The sequence below is a fragment of the Misgurnus anguillicaudatus genome, chromosome 25 (assembly GCF_027580225.2).
Source record: "Misgurnus anguillicaudatus chromosome 25, ASM2758022v2, whole genome shotgun sequence".
Classification (NCBI taxonomy): Eukaryota; Metazoa; Chordata; class Actinopteri; order Cypriniformes; family Cobitidae; genus Misgurnus; species Misgurnus anguillicaudatus.
In genome coordinates, this window is record NC_073361.2 from 22,128,337 (window position 1) to 22,149,894 (window position 21,558).

The following is a 21,558-nucleotide window of genomic DNA, read 5'->3' on the forward strand; positions in this document are numbered from 1 at the left end:
TTAAAATTAATAAGTAATTTAAAGTAAAATATGCGGCACTGCGCGGACAGACCAGCATACGACATCAAAGTCGCTGCGCAGACCGGTTGGCGTATGACTCAAAGTACCGCGAGAGCTGTGCTTTTGAAATGCTCTCGCGGTACCTTCGTGTCATAGGCCAATTAGTCTGCGCAACACCGCATGAACTCAAACACGCCTTCTATCGCCCGGGCGACACAGACCAGTTGCTGTCCAGAGAACAGAGAGGGTAGAAAGAGGTGGCTCCCCGCCCTCCCTTTCTAACCAATCAGCGGCGAGGCCGCGTGCGCCGATTCAAACTCATTTCCGGAAAGAGGCTGGGCGCGAGATTCGGCGGGATGGACAAAAAATGAACCAGAATGTCTGGAAAAAACACACGCGCTGAGAGCCCAGAGTGACAGTACAGAGGGGTGTGTGTGTTCAAGGCGGGCTTGACTAACACGAACATATATGTGGATTGTCTTCCTTTACCGTTTTGAGATCGCTCTGGAAAATATAGAACGTTTATTATTTAATATTTGAAGGATATTTTACTTTCTCTTTTATTTATTGCATAAGGGGGATGTGACTCTTGCCTCTGCGGATCTTATACTTGGATGTAGACAATGCGTGACAGTGTCATGCGTGGATGAATGTCAGTGGGCTTGAGATCGCTTTCTGTTTCAATTTTACGAAAATTTGTAACATTGGATGTTTTAAACTCGGTGTCATTTGAGAAGAGGTGAACACATTTGACATGGCCAACATGAAGTCTCGCAGGTGAGATGGGACATTTTTATTCAGTGCATTGTAAACAAACACAAAATCTACAAAAATCTGCCTTAAATGAAATGTAATGCTTGAAATGTAATGCTTGAATGATTAAAATTATGTGGATCGTGTACAGATATACACTACAGGTCACATGTTATACACAATAAGTACATTATGTTTGTTTACTTTTTTATCAAAATTGTTTTGATCAGTGTTTTGTTTCCTAACAGAATCTCAATGGCAACGAGCATTGTATCTTAAAACAAATATGTTTTCATGTTTATTTTGCTCAAGATCATGTTAAACAGTGTAAATTGATGATACTGAACGTGAAGTGACAGTCAGATTCCTGACGCATCGTGTAGCACCTGCTGATGATGTGGCCAACAAGTTAGATCAAGATCCAATAACGCGTTCACGTTCAGGACAAATGTTACAAATTGACATTTCTGTTCAAGTTTAACATCTGCCTAAATTAATCTGAATGTTTAGTGGCAAATATAAGACCGATGATAAATTAGCATATGCTAGCCGTTAGCTTGACCCGCGTCACTGTAGTACAGCAGGAGTAACTAGCACGCTAAACCGGATCCTTTACAAACTATACCAAATATTTATTTAGGGCAGAAATAAACCAACAATGGTCTGACTGCAGTTTGTAAATGAGCTAAGTTGTCATAATAATCTGAAAGTGTGATTGACAAATTCATAAAAAAAATAGAAGCTGCAGTTCCCCCTAAAAATTGACAATGGTTTTGATATAGTAAAAGTGTAGTAACCATGTTTTTGGCTAATTTATTACCTCTTAAGTTGTAAAACCATAGTTTTACTACAAATTTAATGGTAAATTTTGGTTGCTATGGTGAGACGATGGTAAATTTGTAGTTACTATGGTCTTACTATAAATTATCTGTGGTTACTGTATTAAATTATGTAATTATATAGTATTAGATGGGACGCTTTGGCCCTGCTGCTTTTATAGCAAATGCATAACTACAAACCATCAGCATATGTATACAGCATTTGGTCATTTTTGTTATATTTTGTATGCTTGTTTTATCCATTATTACATAAAACATACATACATACATACATAAAAAAAGTTAAAAACTGAAAGTAAAATGAGTACAGAGATATACACAAAGAAGCAAACAAGTAGGAATATTCATCCCTTACGTAATGCTGGACCATGAACACTTCACATCCACTTGGGTTTATGGAAATATGCAAGTCAGATTTTCCAAATAATGACGCTTGGAAAGAAAGGTGACGTGCAGCTTGCTTGTAGGGAGCAAGAGAAACATTACTATGATGTTATTTATAGATGAATGAATATTTTAGTTGTGTGTGCTTCATCACTTGCCTTGTTCTTTATAGATATTGGGGATTTGTAACTTTTGTGGATCAAATTGATAAAAGTTCAAGCCTGAATGTGTTTACAGCTGTAGCCTGTAGGTCTTTTAATCTGCCTCTGTAAAATGCATAGCTACAGTGTATTTGTTTGCATGGTATCACTGAGTGAGCATAACTAGAACCTCCGAAGCAAAATGGGGTTGTTCATCACCTCAGCCCTTCCTGAAGGGTGGAGATCATACTTAAATTCAATTTGCATGTTTCCTGACAACGCTTCTTTCATTAGGTGACCTGTATTACTGAGAGCCAGTGTGAAACATGCCTCTGTGTTTCACTGCTAGAAGGATTTTGAACTTTCATACTTGTACCAGTTTACTAAGTTGGACATTGGCCCAAAAAAATACTTCCTCACAACTTTGCAGTTTAAGATTGCAGTAAGGAATCCTGAATGCTATGGCATATTTGCCATCCTTGATATCTTACTTGCCCTTTTTAGCTCCACAGTTATTAAGGTTTAAGGACTTGGTTAATGTTTATATTCACCTTTAGCATTGGATAAATGGTTTTCCATTAAGGTTTGTGCTCTGGTATCCTAGGGAGACTCGTTTATCCTCTGCATGGTGTTGATTAAATGTTTTCTACCTCACTGCTTGGGTAAAAAGTTTCCAGGCAACAAGGGATTCCTATAGAGTGACGTCTTTTGCACAGCCATTGTCACTTCAGTTTGCATTTACATTAACGCATTTTGCAGACGCTTTATCCAAAGCAACCTACATTAATCTATGTTTTTTTGTTTTTTGTTGTGGATTCCCTGGCAATTGAACCTACAACCTTTGCATTGCTAATATGGGTGATTCTCACAAAATTAGACTTAGGAGGTGTCATGAAACATTTTGATAATAAAAGTAAATGCTATATTAAAATAAGAAGCATATAGTTACAAACATCTCTTCATGTACTATTTTACACATGTTTCAAATGACATCATACAAACCAATTTTGTTGATTTTTCCACATTTAAGGGGTAATTTTCATTACCGCAACATGTCCATAATTGGATTTGGGTTCTTTGACATGGAAATATTTATAATTAAAAAATCTAAAAAATACGAAGCTCCAGTGCATGTTATATTATAAACATTTACAGTAAAGAAACATGTGGTATTTGGTGATCATTGGTAAATGTAGAGACAATGATAAGGAATATAAATGTGTCCAAGACCAATTTTCTCATCCTCCGCAACAATTTTCAATCATTGTTTAAGCTATCAAGGAACTAACATTTTCCAAAAAAAAAAAAATAGTTGGAAGGGACATAATTGACTGTGGCTCAAGATGGCTACCAGTTAAGCAGTTCTTATTTTCTCTCTCCAGATGAAAGTTAAAATTTTGTTTGTCATAGTATCTAAACAACTTTTTAGTTCTCATTACCAAAACATGAGTTTATAAATGCATATATTTGATGTTATTTTATGTTGCGGTAATGATAATTTAATAATGATCATCTAAAAAAATTTAATCTATAGGAAATATTTTTTAAAATCCTCTAAAAATAATGGTTAAAGTAAGTTCAGACCTTAATTTTATATGTGCAAAAAATGGCTTTAATGGGTTTTTAAAAAATTCTGATGCTGGACATCTTCTAAATCTGGATTTAGTGAGAATCACCCTAATGCAGTGCTCTATCAATTAAGGTACAGGTTACATTTAGGCACCGGAAAAAATCGTATGAATTGCTCTTTTATTTATTTTAGGGATTCCTATAGAGTGACGTCTTTTGCACAGCCATTGTCACAGCCATTGTCACTTCAGTTTGCATTTACATTAACGCATTTGGCAGACGCTTTATCCAAAGCAACCTACATTGCGTTCAATCTATGTTTTTTTGTTTTTTGTTGTGGGTTCCCTGGGAATTGAACCTACAACCTTTGCATTGCTAATATGGGCGATTTTCACAAAATTAGACTTAGGAGGTGTCATGAAACATTTTGATAATAAAAGTAAATGCTATCAAAATAAGAAATCTAAAAATATACATAACTCAGAAACCAATCCAATAGACAGATTGCTTGTTAAATAAATATAAAATAACTTGTATTGGAAGACCTAGTTTTGGGGACATATCATGAACATCTGACCTTTTCCATGTTTAAGTGCTATAATTGGGTCCCAGTGCTTCTATCAATCTAAAAAATGTGAAAAACAACAACCCAGTAACTTTGTTTTGGTAAACCATTCTCTGCAAGCATGTGAAAAAATAGGTCATTGCAATTTGGCTTCCCTTGTGATGAAGGGGATTTTATTATAATAGTACTGCCATGTTATCTAATCATGTTATCTATATCCAACAACGGCACTGCCATTTAGTGCAGAGAGAGAAAAAAATAATTAACAGCACAATTGAGTTTCAATTTCATCAAACCACCATGTGATCAGTGTTTGCATTATATCCGCTCATTTGCATTCAAAAAGATACACCCAAAAATTGCACATTTTTGCTCAAAACTACAAAGTGGCAATTTTAACATGCTATAAGAAATTATCTTTGGGGTATTTTGAGCGAAAACTTCACATAGGCACTTTGGGGACACCAACGATTTATTTAACATCTTAAAAAATCGTGTGAAATGTCCCCTTTATCAATTTTTTACATTTACAGATGAGTGATCATGCTTGTCTGTTCAACGGGTTGTGTCTGACATTTTTAGAGTAATGGCTCTTATTAGACGATGTTTGTCTGGTGAAACAAACCATGCATGTCTATTCTGCTAAACAGATTTCTTTTTCTCTTCTGTATCCTCTTCATGTTTTGTGACTCCAGCGAGGATGAGGATGATGAGCGTCATTCTACAGACCCTGAAAGCAGAGACCCCAAAAATTCTAAAAAGACCCTCTGTAAAATTAAATGGTCCCGAGAAGAGGTACATTGTGTTTATGGTCATGTTTGCATTCATTGCAACATAACATCGGCATTAACTCTTGAATTGGGTAACACTTAAAAAAAAACTTGGGATTTACTGTCAGAAAAAAATTGTCCCATGCAAGCTGTCACTTGGGCAGTACCCTTTAAAAAAGTCAGTATCAGTTTGTATCTTTGAGGTACTAATATGATCTCTTCAGGTACAAAGGTGTACATTTTAAAAGGTACTGCCCCAGTGACAGCTAGGGACCATAGTGTATGGTGGTGATAGTATATGATGAAACTAGAAAGAGTGGGACTCATGACCTTTATTTTCATTCAGGATGAAAAGCTCAAGAAACTGGTTGAGCAGCATGGAACCGATGGGTGGAAATTAATCGCTGGTTATTTTCCGGTAAGTTATGTGCTTAACATGATTCTACATTAGTATATCTTATTAATAGCTATGCTAATATAGCCAGTATGTTTACTTTAAAATGTTATTATTACCTTAAATTACTTTCAAAATAGGCCACATATGAAGTTAGCTACAGACAAAATAACATTGTTGCAATCGACAGACCAGATAGAATTTCACCAGCACTGCTGTGGTTGGTGTTAAATGTATTATTAGTGTTAGCAAAGCTGTTATAATAGGTGTGTATACGACGAGCTGCAGGTGTTGATGTGGGATTTTGTTGCACTTTGACAGACAAGGACAGATGGCCAATGTCAGCACCGTTGGCAAAAAGTGCTCAATCCGGAGCTGGTAAAAGGACCTTGGACAAAAGAGGAAGATCAGAGGGTAAGATGAGCCGGGTGTTCTGTGTCCTCCAAGCAAGACAAAGATGGATGGATAGAGAAATGGGAAAAATTGGGTGGGGTGATATTATAAAATGATGGCATTACTTCCTCTCTTTAAGATCGAAGAACTGAAAGGTTTTGTTTGTAAAGAATGGTGTGTTATATAACACATTGTTCAAATGTTGCATGCTGTTCTGAGCGTAAAGGGTCATTATTACAATATTTATATTAATTTAGGGCAAGATGTTTGTTAATTTGTCAAAGCCGCACTTAAAAAATAAAAATTGTGCATTTATTTGCTCACGATTTTTGGAAAATTGAGATAGAGATAGCTGGCATAGTCTCCAACACTCCCTGTTACCCCAAGAATATGGACGTCTTTGAAGTTAATCCAGTGAAGATTGTACCTTTTTTCTAATATCCTTCCTTACGTGTCCACAGGTGATCGAACTGGTTCATAAGTACGGGCCCAAGCGCTGGTCGGTGATTGCTAAGCACTTACAGGGACGCATAGGCAAACAATGCAGAGAGCGCTGGCACAACCACCTCAACCCGGAGGTGAAGAAATCCTCCTGGACGAAGGAAGAAGATCGCATCATTTATGAAGCTCATAAGCGATTGGGCAACCGCTGGGCAGAGATCTCAAAACTGCTGCCTGGAAGGTATCTTGGGACATTGACCCAACCCTTCTATCTGGCTTAAAGGGATACTCCACTTTTTTGGAAAATATGCTCATTTTCCAGCTCCCCTAAAGTTAAACATTTGATTACCATTTTGGAATCCATTCAGCTGATCGCCGGGTCTGGCGTACCACTTTTAGCATAGCTTAGCATAATCCATTGAATCTGATTAGACCATTAGCATCGCGCTAAAAAATAACCAAAGAGTTTCGATAAAGTTCCTATTTAAAACTTGACTCTTCTGTAGTTATATCGTGTACTAAGATCGACGGAAAATTAAAAGTTGCGATATTTTTAAAGCAGATATGGCTAGGAACTATACTTTCATTCTGGCGAAATAATCAAGGACTTGATTAAAATTGCTGCAGCAGGCGTAGTGATATTATGCACTGCCCGAAAATAGTCCCCTTGGTTACTTTCAATAGCATGGGACTATTTTCAGGTGCTGTGTAATATCATTGCGCCTGCTGCAGCCATGTTACAACAGCAAAGTCCTTAATTATTATGCCGGAATGAGAGTATAGTTCCTAGCCATATCGGTATAATAATTCGCAACTTTTAATTTTCTGTTGTTCTTAGTACACAATGTAACTACAGAAGGGTCAAGTTTTAAATAACTCTTTGGTTATTTTTTTAGCACAATGCTAATGGTCTCATCGGATTCAATGGATTGTGCTAAGCTATGCTAAAAGTGGTAAAGCCAGATCCAGAGATCGGCTGAATGGATTCCAAAACAGTGAAATTCAAATGTTTAACTTAGGAGAGCTGGAAAATGAGAATACTTACCAAAAAATGGATTGTCACTTTAACTTAAGCATTACGTCACATAATATACAGCAAAACCGTGTGTCTGTATAGTAAAGAAAATGACCTTATTTGACTCTTATAGGACAGACAACTCCATTAAGAATCATTGGAACTCCACCATGCGCAGGAAGGTGGAACATGAAGGTTACTTGCAGGAAGTCGGCAAGAGCTACAGCAGTCACACGGGTCAAAAGAAAAAGTCCAAAGCCAGATCAGTGGAATATCCTCAAAATGAAATGCTCATGAGTGGCCAATCACAGGTGATAATTTACATCTATCATTGTACTCATGTAAATCAAACTTCATTTTTTTCTTTGAAATATCGCATGACATTTTGGATACCTGTGATGTGACTAGAGATAATATTGCTAAAATGTTTTTGGTAAAACTGCTTAATTGGGCAAATAATAACATTGAAGTTGATTGTCAGCTGCCCAGATACCCGTATGGTTCACAAGGTGGCCAGTGTATGGAAAACTTTACGGTCGAGGTCTCTAGCTTTTTGTCGGTAAGTCCCACAGTTCACTTTCTCCAGCATGCTCCAGTCTCTGTATGTCTGAACTTTCTGCTTTCAGAAGTCTGTCCATCTTCTCTTTAAATAAAAAATCAACTCATATCACTGTTTGTATAATTGTTTAATCTGCATGTGTGTGGTGTGGTGTGTAAACTGGTCCACATCTGAATTTCACCAACGGCAACAAATGCACTGTAGAAAGATCAAAAATACACTTTTGATGTGTAATTTGATGTAATACATTTGACGTCAGTATTTGAATCTAGATGCTTCTGCGTGGTGAAATTCAGGACCGCATAAAGACCTCATAAATTGTCAGTAAAACTTTTGTGTCTTCGTCTCTGTTTCCGCCTCTTCCTCCCGGTTCCTCCTTCTCACAGCCATGCAACGACGACCCAGACAAAGAGAAAAGAATTAAGGAGCTAGAGCTGTTGCTAATGTCAGCTGAGGGTGAAGTCAGAAGACAGTCGGGCGCTCGTGTAAGAAACATTGTGTGTGCGCGTAGTGTAGATCCCTTTAGATCCCATCGCCTCCCTCCATTCCCATACCTTCATATCCAGCTGTGCTTAGTGAATCTTGCCTGCCTTCACTCCTTCCCTGCCTCACACCCTCCTATCATGAACTAGAACCTATAGCATCACAGTGATCGGATTGAACTATTGAACTTTATGTTTTGATAGAAGAAAACTTTTACTTTTCTTTATTATTACGTTATGATTTAATTGCATATTATATGTGAAGAGCTCAAATGCAAAAGTTGCGAAAAGCCAACTCCGTCAAAAATTAGATAATGGTGCTTCAAATCCGCTTAATCCCATACTCAGGCCATTTAGAAATACCGTTTTGTTGGCCGCATTTTATCAAACGGCAGGATGATTTTTCAGCAAATTCCACCGAAATAGAACTGAATGAATGACAACGCGTGTACGTCAAACTGCACGTTTTTGCACAGTTTGTTAAATATATTTTGAAATTGACAAATCTTTTACCTTTATTCAGAAGGACAGTGATGAGTTTGTTTTTTGTTTAGATTGCATGTACTTGGAGGGTTTTGCAGCGAAAGACAGTCAGATACCAATTAAATGACTAAAGGGACATTTGTGAAAAGAAGACTTTTTTAACCACTGACTAATACGATTTTTATTGCCATTAAAATTATATTACTCAACCTAAACTGTTTAAAACATAAATAGATTTTTAAAAAAATGCTCATTTACAAGAAAACATGTCTGATGCAGTGAGGATTTTGCATCTGAGCTCTTAATTTGTAAAAAGTTATTTGTATATTATTATGTATATTAATTTTATTCTTCCTGTAAACTCTTGATGTTATTGTAGTTTTAATTTAATTTTTTAAAACTTAGCAAACTTTTAATGTTTTATTTTTCCCAGTCCTTTCATCTTTAATCGGCATTACACGCCATGTCCAACCCAATCTCACGGAGCTGCGTATAAATAGCACAAAGTGTAAAAACTCGTGCAATACATACCCCAAATTCCAATTTGGTGTTCATATGATATGCCAGTGCTTCCCGTTCACTTAAAACGGCGCATCTTTTTTTTGTCGTTTTATGTATTGGTTTCTCAATGTTTTTCTTTTTTTACCATTTTCGATTGGGTTTAGGGTTAAAACAAATTTTTGTTAAATAAATGACACCCAAACCCCAATTCTAACCCTAATTCCAATTCACCATGGTTTAAAAGTAGACAAAAACATGGAGAAACCTGTATATTAAAGGAATAGTCTACTCATTTTCAATATTAAGTTATTACCTTAACTAAGAATTGTTGATACATCCCTCTATCATCTGTGTGCGTGTACGTAAGCGCTGGAGCGCGCTGCGACGCTTCGATAGCATTTAGCTTAACCCCATTCATTCAATGGTACCATTTAGAGATAGAGTTAGAAGTGACCAAACACATCAACGTTTTTCCTATTTAAGATGAGTAGTTAAACGAGCAAGTTTGGTGGTACAAAATAAAACGTAGCGCTTTTCTAAGCGGATTTAAAAGAGGAACTATATTTTATGGCGTAATAGCACTTTTGGGAGTACTTCGACTCGCCTGAAAAGTCCGCTCCCCTAACTACTCGTCTTAAATAGGAAAAACGTTGATGTGTTTGGTCACTTCTAACTTTATCTCTAAATGGTACCATTGAATGAATGGGGCTAAGCTAAATGCTATCGAAGCGTCGCAGCGCGCTCCAGCGCTTACATGCACGCACACAGATGATAGAGGGATGTATCAACAATTCTTAGTTAAGGTAATAACATATTTTAATATTGAAAATGAGTAGACTATTCCTTTAAATAAAATCCTAAAGCAAATATGATATCTAACCCTAAACCCAAGCGAAAATGGTTTAAAAAACAAAAAAGATGCACCATTAAAAGAGACACTCTATATATATATATACTCATTTTCCAGCTCCCCTAGAGTTAAACATTTGATTATTACCATTTTGAAATCCATTCAGCTGATCTCCGGGTCTAGCGGTACGACTTTTAGCATATCTCAGCATAATCCATTGAATCTGATTAGAACATTAGCATCGTGCTAAAAAATAACCAAAGAGTTATTTTTTCGATATTTTTCCTATTTAAAACTTGACTCTTTGTAGTTACATCGTGTACTAAGACAGATGGAAAATTAAAAGTTGCGATTTTCTAGGAAGATATGGCGAGGAACTATACTTTCATTCTGGTGTAATAATCAAGGACTTTGCTTCTGTAACTGCAGCAGGCGCAATGATATTAAGCAAGTAACCGAAAATAGTCCCCTGCTATTGAAAGTAACCAAGTGGACTATTTTCGGCTGCTGCGTAATAATATTGCACCTCCTGTAGTCATGTTATGGCAGCAAAGTCCCTTTAAGTGAATGGGAAGGCTGCCATATCATATCAACGCCAAATTGTAATTTTGCGTATATATTGCACAAGTTTATACGCATCTACATGATACTGGGTAACCATGACCTAACCTGCTACAGCAGTGGTTCTCAAACTGGGGCGCAAGATGGTGGTGGGGGTGGGGGAGGGGCAGTTTTCTGACATTTTATAAAATACATTAGTTCATCATAAATTTCGCGTAATTAAACCTCAGAAATATACGGCTACTAACCAGCGGCACTACATTGTATCTTTTAATATGTTTGTTTTATTCACATTCCAAGTTTAAGATTGTTTTATGTCATACATTTTCTTGGGGGGGGGCAATGTCCCCTTGTGTACCCTAAAGCACGCCGAAAAGTTTGAGAACCACTGAGCTACAGTAAGCTGTGTGGACAGATAAAATACTTTTGGTAAAAGTCTAACCTGGTTAGAAGTGAAATGCGAAATCTGCATCCTAAGTACTACTGTAAGTTTATTTGCTTTGTTTGTAGGTTGGGTAAAAATGTATGTTTTTAATTAGTCTGCAAACAAAGCATGTTTGCATGAAATTGTTAATATTCTAAATATAGCAAAGTTTTAACCATTAATATACTACTAAATACTACTTTATTCTGACCAACTCAGTCCTTCACATCACTGCAACTCATCTTTGTACTTTGATTCTTGTTAAGTATTAAAACCTTAAAACCTGGTTTGGTCCAATGCAGAACCCGGAGAGTTACTCCAGCTGGTCCGACAGTCTGCTGGGAGATACCACAGATAGTCTGGATGAGAGAGGGGTGGAGCTGTGTCGATTAGAGGAGGATCAGACTGCTGCTATGCCTCTGCCCGTCTCTCCTAGCAAGTTCCTGGCTGCCGAGGCCAATGCTGTGCTCTCAACACTAGAGACCATACCAGAGTTTGCAGAAACCATGGAGCTTATTGACTCGGTGAGCATTTCTAAACAAGGATGTGCTTAAAGAAAGAGATGCTTCAATCATTGCAAATCTAAAAAAAATTCTTGTTAAAATTCCTTGTTAACACTGAGATAATAAATAGATCTCATCTTTGATTTTTCTAATGGGTGTTGGTGCAGGATCCCCTGGCTTGGAGTGATGTGACCGGCTTTGATCTATCTGAGGGAGGCCCCTCCCCGAAGCCCACTAACCCAACTGGGGCTTGTCCTAGCCTGGAAAGGAACACTGAGAACCTGGGCTACCCAATAAATCCCCCCACTGTCCCAGAAATGAGCAGGCAGTGTGCTGTCGTGAACCAAGGCAAGTCTGTGGCTCTTTCTAACCTCTGCGTGAACAGGTTCAGCTCTCCACCACCATCTATGATGAGGAAGAAGAGAAGAGAAAGAGGAGATAGATCACCTACAGATGAAAGAAACTGCAGCCCTTACAGAGTCAACATTGGCACCTCACCAAAAAAACACCCCAGTAAAGGGTCTGCCGTTCTCACCATCTCAGGTATGATCAAAATCATGACACCGATATTACAACCACACCCAGAATGTGGTTTGAGACTCAAACTTGTCCTTAATATCTACAGTTTTTTAATGTATCTGGTGGTGAGCCCTTAAGTCTGGACAATCCTGCACTTACATCTACCCCACTGTGTGGACAAAAGTGCCTGCTCGGTACACCCCACCAGAGAGAGACCACACCAAAACACCAGAAGGAAAATGCAGGGTAAGGCTTTTTCTTTCATCTGATTGCAGTTTGAGAATATCAAGCAGTGATTCATGACATTATTTTGTCTTCACAGTTTCAGGACCCCAAAGGTTCACAAGAACATTATGGTCCACACACCAAGAACACCAACTCCTTTTAAAAATGCCCTGGCAGCCCAGGAGAAGATGCACGGGCCATTAAGAATGGTGGTAAGTCCTAAAGACAAAACCATTTATAAAGGCAAAAGCAGTGTTAAGGTGAATCTCAAGAAACGTGTCCCCTCAATTCTCCTAACATAATCTATTCTCGATGTTTATATTTTTGATAATTTTCCATATTCTCAATGGGGATTCTCATTGTTTTCTAAGTACTGTAATAAAACAGTGTTAAAAATAAGTATGTAGATCAGCATAAAAAGAAGGCATTACAACAAATACTACCATTTATAAATACTTTCTAAACAAGATCTTGTTTTTTCAGATCTTTTTAAATATAGAAATGACAGATATTAGAACATTATTTATCATTTCTTTTGTTTGATACACTGTAAAATATAACAGACATATGTGACCCTGGACCACAAAATCATATGTCATAAGTCGCTGGGTATATTTGTAGCAATAGCCAACAATACAGTGTATGGGTCAAAATTATTGACTTTGTAATGCCAAAAATCATTAGGATATTAAAGCGACAATCCACTTTAAAAAAAGGTTAATTGTCCAGCTCCCCTAGAGTTAAACATTTGATTTTTACAGTTTTGAAATCCATTCAGCCGATCTCCGTGTCTGGCGGTACCACTTTTAGCATAGCTTAGCATAATCCATTGAATCTGATTAGACCATTAGCATCGCGCTCAAAAATGACCAAAGAGTTTGGATATTTTTTCTATTCAAAACTTGACTCCTCTGTAGTTACACCGTGCACCAGGACTGAAGGAAAACCAAAAGTTGCGATTTTCTAGGCAGATATGGCTATAAACTATACTCTCAATCTGGCGTAGTAATCAAGGACTTTGTTTTCGTAACATGGCTGCAGCAGGCGAAATTATATTACACAGCGCCAGAAAATAGTCCCCTGCTATTGAAAGTTACCAAGGGGACTATTTTTGGGTGCTGCGTAATATCATTGCACCTTCTGCAAATATCAAAACTCTTGTCATTTTTGATCGCCATGCTTATGGTCTAATCAGATTCAATGGCTTATGCTAAGCTATGCTAAAAGTGGTACCGCCAGACCCGGAGATCGGCTGAATGGATTCCAAAACTGTAAAAATAAATCATTTAACTCAAGGGGAGCTGGAAAATGAACATGTTTTCCAAAAAATTGTGCTTTAGTGTCCCTTTAAGTAAAGATCATGCTCCATATAGATATTTTCTACCGTAAATATATTAAAAATGTATTTATCTTAAAGGGGACATTCCATGAAAATCAGACTTTTTCCATGTTCAAGTGCTATAATCGGGTCCCCAGTGCTTCTACCAAACCAGAAAACATGAAAAATAGCAACCCTGTAACTTTGTTTTGGTAAGGCTCTCTCTGCAAGCATGTGAATAAATAGGTCATGCGGATTTCGCTCCCCGCATGACGTAGCTAAGGGATCTTATTATAACGATACCGCCCCTTCATCTGCGCTATCCAACCATGATGCTTCCTCGAGTGCAATAGACAGAGAGAAAGAATGACTGACAGCACGACGCGTTTGTATTCCATCAAACAGGAGCCTACAATCTTATAACTTGTAGTTTTAATAATCTTTCTAAATATTGAATTAACGTTCTGAAGGATTAACGTTACCTTAGTGCAAGAGAGAGTGCGAGTGAGCGAACGAACGAACGAGAGAGCAACACGACGGTTCGCTTTCAAGTAAGTTATGTTGTTTAATATGTTTCTCTGAAGTTTATATAAATGAACACGAGGATTAATGCACTGCACGAGACAGAGTGAGGGAACAACGCGTATTCACTATCATACACAATAAGCATAAATATATTGTTTAATGTTTCTCTGAAGTTTTAAATGAATGAGGAGTTACAAAATAGATGAGAGACTGACAGAAACGCGAATGTGTTCAATATGTGTACACAATAAACTTAAACATGTCATTTGATCTGTTTCTCTAAAGTTTAAGCATTAAACGTGTTGTTTTATTACAGATCATTTAAATGTGCTCGTGTGGTTTGGTCAAAAAGTAAACTTCTGAGTGTTTGTGGACGTGTATTTTATTGTAAAATGCTGAAACTCATTATGCCTGTTTATAACAAGGGCAGCATGAGACCTAAAAGTCTTTATTTTTATTTCACAATGTTCCCCATCTGATTATAAACATGTATTTAGTATGCATAAAACAGATGATTGACTTTTAAATATATAATGCTTAACATCGCTCACTAACTTCTTTCGTGAGAGAATCTCCCTCGATGCTCTGTCTACAGCGCCAGGCCAGCGCTTGAGACTCCGCCCACCTGAGCAGCTCGTTTGGATTTAAAGGGATACACACAAAAACGGTGCATTTTTGCTCAGACCCAAAAGTGCCTGTTTTAACATGCCACAATAAATTACCTATATGGTATTTTGAGCTAAAACTTCACATATGTACTCTAGGGACATCAAAGATTTATTTAATATCTTAAAAACGTCTTCTGGAATGTCCCCTTTAACTAATACGTTTTGCTTAAGACTTCATTTGGACAACAAAGGCAATATTCTTAATATTTAGATTTTTTGCACCCTCAGATTCTAGATTTTCAAATAGTTGTCTATCGGGCACATATTGTCTTATCCTGACAAACCATACATCAATGGAAAGCTTATTAAAAAAACTGACCATTGTGACAGGTCACATAGTCTTAAAAAGCTTTCAGGAGATATACCATGTAAAATGTTGTACAGTATATTCACTACTAGTTGTTAATGCATTGGTATATTTTTTACATTGGTGTGTTCAGCCTCAACCGCTGGCACTTCTTGAGGAGGACATCAGAGAGGTTCTTAAAGAGGAAACAGGGTCTGACATCTTTACACAAGAACAGAACCAGCTTCAGTACAGAACGTATGAGGTACTGGCCACATTTTATGTTTCACCAGCTTTTGTCTGATGTTCCATCTCATAAATGAAACACTGTTCAATTTTGGCTTCACAGCAGATGGAAGCTCCAGCTAGAAAAGTAAGAAAGTCCCTGGTTTTGGACAACTGGGGAAAAGACTGTTTGAACGTACAGCTGTTTCCCCAACAGCAGATGAACAACAATGGGACGGTAAGAATTCTCCTACTTTTCTAACTAGTGACAAATAAATCTAAGACTCCTAAAGTGACATTAATGTTAAGAAATATTGTACAAACCATATCTAATTTTTGTTTCTCATAGTCTGACGGTGATGCTATGCTGACCAGAGCTATGCTCATGATGCCATTAACCAAGAGAGAGGAGATCTCGTGCTCTTCTGGATCTCTGAAGACTTCACTTCCCGTTCTCTGCTCTCTCAGCCCTCAAGGCAAGAGAGAAACCATGACCCAGAGGAGCCCAACACCGGTAATTTACATCAAGTGTCTAAACATTAAAAACAAATCTGTGCCATTGGGCATTGCAACAACTACTTTAAACTATTTTAATGGGACAGTTCACCAAAACATTTTTCATTTGCACATCCTCATGTTGTTACAAACGTCTATTCATTTCTTCGTTCTGCTGAACACAAAGGAAGATATTTGTGATAAAGCAGTAAACAGAAGCACCATTGACTTCCATACTAGGATAAAATATTATGGAAGTCAATGGTGCTCAAAAACGGTTTGGTCACAAACATTGCTCAAAATATCTTTCTATGTGTTCAGCAGAACAAAGAAATTAATACAGGTTTGTAACAACGTGAGGGTGAGTAAATAATAACAGATTTTAACATGAAATTCTCAGAATTTGATATTCAAGCTTGGCTCCATGGGGTGGTTTCGATTATGCCAGGATTATTTCTTAGTTATATTAAAGGTGTAACGGAGAATTTTAGAAAAGAACCGCCTTCTCGCAACACTCCTGATTGACAACTAGGAGGACCAATATTCTTGATGATCTAAATGGTTCAAAAAAATCAAATGACAAATAAAACAATGACACTGATATTTTATGATATACTATGTATGTGCAAGCTGTTTTCAGTTATAGGCAGGGTCCATGATCTCTGAAAGCCAATGTTGACATTTGAAATCACCTAAACAAACACACCCCTATCCCTATCTGGTCTATCTGAACCTTCTTTTGATAGACCCCCCCACACATACGCAACCCAGGCCACGATGTCGTTTACTAAACACACACCTTACTGCTGATTGGCTACAAGTGTGTTTTGGTAGTCGGCCCGACTCCCTTTTCCAAAGTGTTTTTTTAGAAATCGTGCACTTCGCCTTTAAGACTACTTAAGCATGCATTTTAGTCCGGGACTAGACTTAACCCATGCCTGGGAAACCAACCCCATAAATATGTGCAAAATGTTGGTCCTTGGTCTGTTACCCCAGCACAATTTGACTATCTTTTGTATAAATCCATCAGTTTGGTTAGATTGAAACTGCAATATTTCTTATTATTTTACATTTAGTACGTTTACATGCACAGTATAAGCGAATAACTATCAAAAGTCTGGTTATTATAAAAAACTGTTTTCATGCGTTTACATGCAAATCAATAAACCGTCTATGCAGACAACTGCGTTTACATGGGACTTGGAGATTTGTCAGGTTTCTTGCAGGTAGTGACATCATCACCTATAGTACATAATAGTCGATAAAAAAGCAGACGGCATATCTGTCTGCTATATTGTTTTATCTCTTTTCGTGTCTCCAGAACCTGAAAATATAACATCAGTTTTTATTTTCGCAGTTTCTCTGTCAGCTGCTTTAGTAGAGCAGAGACTTTTATTTGTTAGAGCTTTGCGCTTACTTCCGCGTCTGACGTTTATCTTTCACACGCGGAGATATGCGCACATGGACAAAACCGTGAGAAAGCCGGCTAAGGTGTTTACATGCCAGGCGAAATCGGGGTAATGAGCAAAAACTACCTGTGCCGATCGATTTTTGCTTACGCCGTTTATCGTCTTTTCCCGATTAAAGAAAACCGCTTTAAGCGTTTACATGACCCCACGTGTTATCAGTTTATTAGGCATAATGGGCGTAAGACTGTGCATGTAAACGCACTCATTGTTCCCCGGTTTCACAAACAAGGCTTAAGGCTAGGCCTAGACTAAAACACGTTTGATCTGTATCAACTGAAAATAACTTCCACTGACAGATCTTAAAATATGCCAGTACCATTTCTCGCAACATACACACCAGTAACGTCTTTTAAGGCATGTTTATAAAAGATGCTTAAACAACTTAATTTAGCTAGTCCTAGTCCTAGATTTGGCTTTAGCTAATCCAGGCTTTAGGGGGCGTGCACACCAAAGCCTTTACGCTGACGTAAGTTTTCAATTGTTTCCAATAAAAGCGCGGCATTTTTCGGGAAAAGCCAGCAGCTGGCTTGTTTTCGCACTGAAATCTGGCGCTCATGGTTTTTCCGCGCTCATTGCTGAAACGCAGAGAGTTAAAAAATCTTCAACTTTGAGTGAAAAGTTCAGCTCGTCAATGTCAGTTCTCTCACGGCTGTCCAATCACAGTGGAGGAGGGGTGGGACAAATATCACAACAACCAACTGGTGCATCGTACAGCGACTGATAAACAAAACAGAAGTATTAAAGCAACTAAAAGCGCTCAGCAGAAGAAAGCTGGCAGTCGGTTGAAAAAAATCTTGCAGTCGGCGTCCGCCTGGCGTTTTCAGCTGCGTTTAAAAACTTTGGTGTGCACAACCCATTACAGTTTTCTACTAAAAACATTAAGGGGCGGTTTCCCAGACCAGGATTAGCTTAATCCAGGACTAGACCCTAGTTTAATTAGGAAATATAACTAGTTTTAAGAAACATGCCTTACTAAAAACATTACCTGTGTGCATTTTGAGGTAAAACAAAGGGCATTGATGTATTTTAAGATATGTCGGTGCAAGTTGTTTTCAGTTTGGAGAGCTCTTAAAAGTGTTTAAGTCTAGGACTAGTCTAATCCCTGTCCGGAAAACCGCCCCTAAATGTTGTACTGGGGATTTTCTATGTGATTTTGGATGCTACTTTATTTTCACAAATAGATCATCAAAACCTGTTTTTCCACACCGCAGGCTAATAACCAGTGGGAGGCGGTGGTCTTTGGTAAAACTGAGGATCAGCTGATAATGACCGAGCAGGCCAGACGATACTTAAACCCCACCACCTGCATTTCCAGAGCTCTCGTCCTCTGAACGTCACCCGCTGTACTTTCCTCCATCACGCCAACTCTTAACCTCCTAGACAATCTTGATGTGTAGGAAACCCAAACAGTCACTATGCTAAATACCTACTGATATAACAATGTACTGCTTGGGTTAAAAAGACTCATAGCAAAGAGCATGCTGGTTGACTTCCTGCTTATATACACATAGCACTAGATTGGCAGAATTACAGCGTTTTAACATTGAGATGAATCAAATACGTTTTTAGTTATAGACAGTGCTGATTTTAAGGGCTAAACACTTTTTAGGGATAGTTTTTAAGCTTTTTATATAATTGTATAGACTGCATAGGGAGCACTAGCAGTGTTGCACTACTGTGGTTGTTTGTTAGGGTGCGGAGCAGCGACGGTGTTGATGGGTAACTAGATAGCACTTGCAACGTAATCGTTTCCGCTCCAAGCGTAACAGGTTCCACCCCGAAGTTTATTCGTTATTTTGAGTAGGACACTCACTGAATGTATTGTATAAGTTAATGTCTACTGGAAGGTACCGCACAATTTTTAGGGTCTTATCTGTTTTGAAGTGAAGGTTGTTGAAATGCATTTGGAGACGTAACATCGCTGACTCGATCCAGGATCTTCGCTGCTCGTGAAATTTAGCCGAAATCATGCTTGGTACCCATATCGATGCATTATAAGTAACCCGTTCCAAGAACAGATTTGTTCATTTAAAGCTGTAGGTTCTATTTATTAAATCTTTACTAATTTATTTATTTCAAAGATATAAAGAAAATATCTAATTATATTTCCGTTCCATTAAGGATTTGACTTCCTTCCATCACATTTTTTCATAACACTGCTACTAATTTCTTGCATCCATCCTCCAATTTGGTTGACCAAGCAGCATTCAGCCTCCATATGTTTCAAGTAGGAAAATTGCACTTTTGAATGTATAATTGTTGGTTCGTCTCTTGTATCTATTTTGTTTTATGCCCTCCCTGTAGTGTTTACAATTTGCTGTATGTAGGGATTTGTTGGTGGCTGAATGTACTGACACATATCATTAAAACACTGACATCTGAAGGAATATATGGTGTAAATGTACAGAGTTTGGCACTCTGGCGAATGTATGTAAGGTTTTACTCGCTGCTACTGACAGTTACGGCAGATATGGACACGTACACATTTATTAAAGGAAGTGTAGTTGCTTTGCTCTCATATGTTTTTGTTTTTTATTTTTACTCATGTGAAATAGTTCCAGGTGTTTTGCATTGATTCTCTTTAGTCGGGCAAATGTAGACCCCAATGTTTTGTCAGTATTAGAGCGATTCCTACTTCACACATTGGTCTTATTAAGTGTGTAAAACATTACTTTATGCGACTGTAATCCTTTTAAAACACAAAAGACTGACCATTTGTATTTAAAACACTACTACATAAAGGTCTACACATTGTGCAAATAATCTCTGACTGCACCATATTTGTAAAAACAAAACTAAATTGTAACATTGTAGATAACCACCTAAAGATATTTTGGTTTTGGTCTTTATTTTGATATGTATAATTGTTTGTCATGTATTTTCCTGTTTTTACGTTCTAACTGCTTATATGTTGGTGGAAGTGAGGAAATGTAGCAAATGTACTTGCATGAAAGCAAACAGCACGTTCACGTATCATACAATATATTTTATGTATTTGACAATAACCTGCTTCTCTGATATTACAACAAATCCATCCAATAGCCATGTTCTCATTCACATACCTAAAAATAAATAAATAAATGCTTTTCAAAAGTGACTCTTCTGCATTTTTCTTCAAAGGTTGTGACGTACATTGCATTTGGCAGATGCTTTTAGTTAAAGCAACCATCAGTGCATACTTTTTTCATACTTTTGCTACAGGGTCATTATATAAATGGCACCCCAAACCTGATTCAGTTCTAACTTTAGGATTGACATCTCTTACATTCTCCGCACGACTTTAGTCTTCAGGTAATGATCACCTTCTCAGTCCTCAGCTTCCTCACAAAGCCCTAATAGAGACCGAGGTCTCTCGAGTTGACTGCTGTCGCCGGGCCAGGGGGTGCCGCAAATCTCTGCCCCACGGGTCCACGGACCCACACCCTCCCTGAACAACTCGGCTCTCCACAGGTCAGCTGCTCTATCTAAAGAGGCCCACTCGCCCATGAAATAATGTCTTTTGGTTCTATTGTTCCGTATGTCTGTTGGTTTTGCAGGCCTATTCACTCAATTTCCCCTGAATGGAGGGGCGCAAGGCCCCGGTGACATGCCTTCTGCTGTTGACGGCCATTACAAGCCCATAACACATGTGCTCTTATATGTTTCTTTCAAAGTCGAAGAACACTTTCCTATTGTATTTCTCAGATGGCCATCGCAGGCTTGAGTGGTGTCAAAGGGCCACTGCGGGTAAATCGGTCGGCTGGTTAGGGCTTTTGTACAGTGCACGGTGTGCTTGATGGCTACTGGAGCCATTTCTGGCTCAACCCAAAACAAACACCTGTTGTACTCTCTGACAGTGATGTGTACATTCAGAAAGAAGTTTAATTTTGAGGCCCTGACTTTTATAGAGTTTATATCGATCTGCAAGCGGCAAAAATGACTTTCTATTCTGTGGTTGGCTCTAAACGTTACTGTACTAAGGCTTTATTGGTCATGGTTTTATGTTTTGAAAGATCAAAAGTGGCAAGTTTTCAAGTTGCGATTTAACCGCCCTGGTTAAGTGCATCTAACTTTAAAGGGATAGTTCACCTTAAATGAAAATTCGGTCATCATTTACTCCTCTTCATGTTGTTCAAAACCTGTCCCTGATGAAAAACCAAAAAAAAAAACATTACAGAAAATTCTAATGGTTTCCATTAAAATACCAATAGGAACCATTAGCT

At 37.9% G+C, this 21,558-nt stretch overlaps 1 protein-coding gene across 1 annotated transcript; it reads left to right on the forward strand.

Moving 5' to 3' along the window:
• Positions 1-195: 195 nt before the first annotated feature.
• mybl1 (v-myb avian myeloblastosis viral oncogene homolog-like 1) lies at positions 196-20,453 on the forward strand. Its single transcript, XM_055182516.2, is given in 17 exon segments — positions 196-777; positions 4,946-5,045; positions 5,367-5,438; positions 5,736-5,828; positions 6,269-6,489; positions 7,397-7,574; positions 7,745-7,822; positions 8,209-8,307; positions 11,426-11,647; positions 11,794-12,126; positions 12,128-12,169; positions 12,252-12,391; positions 12,468-12,582; positions 15,322-15,432; positions 15,517-15,630; positions 15,742-15,906; positions 18,568-20,453. Coding segments are annotated over 17 exon segments (2,226 nt in total). The 5' UTR covers positions 196-754; the 3' UTR covers positions 18,688-20,453.
• Positions 20,454-21,558: the final 1,105 nt, after the last annotated feature.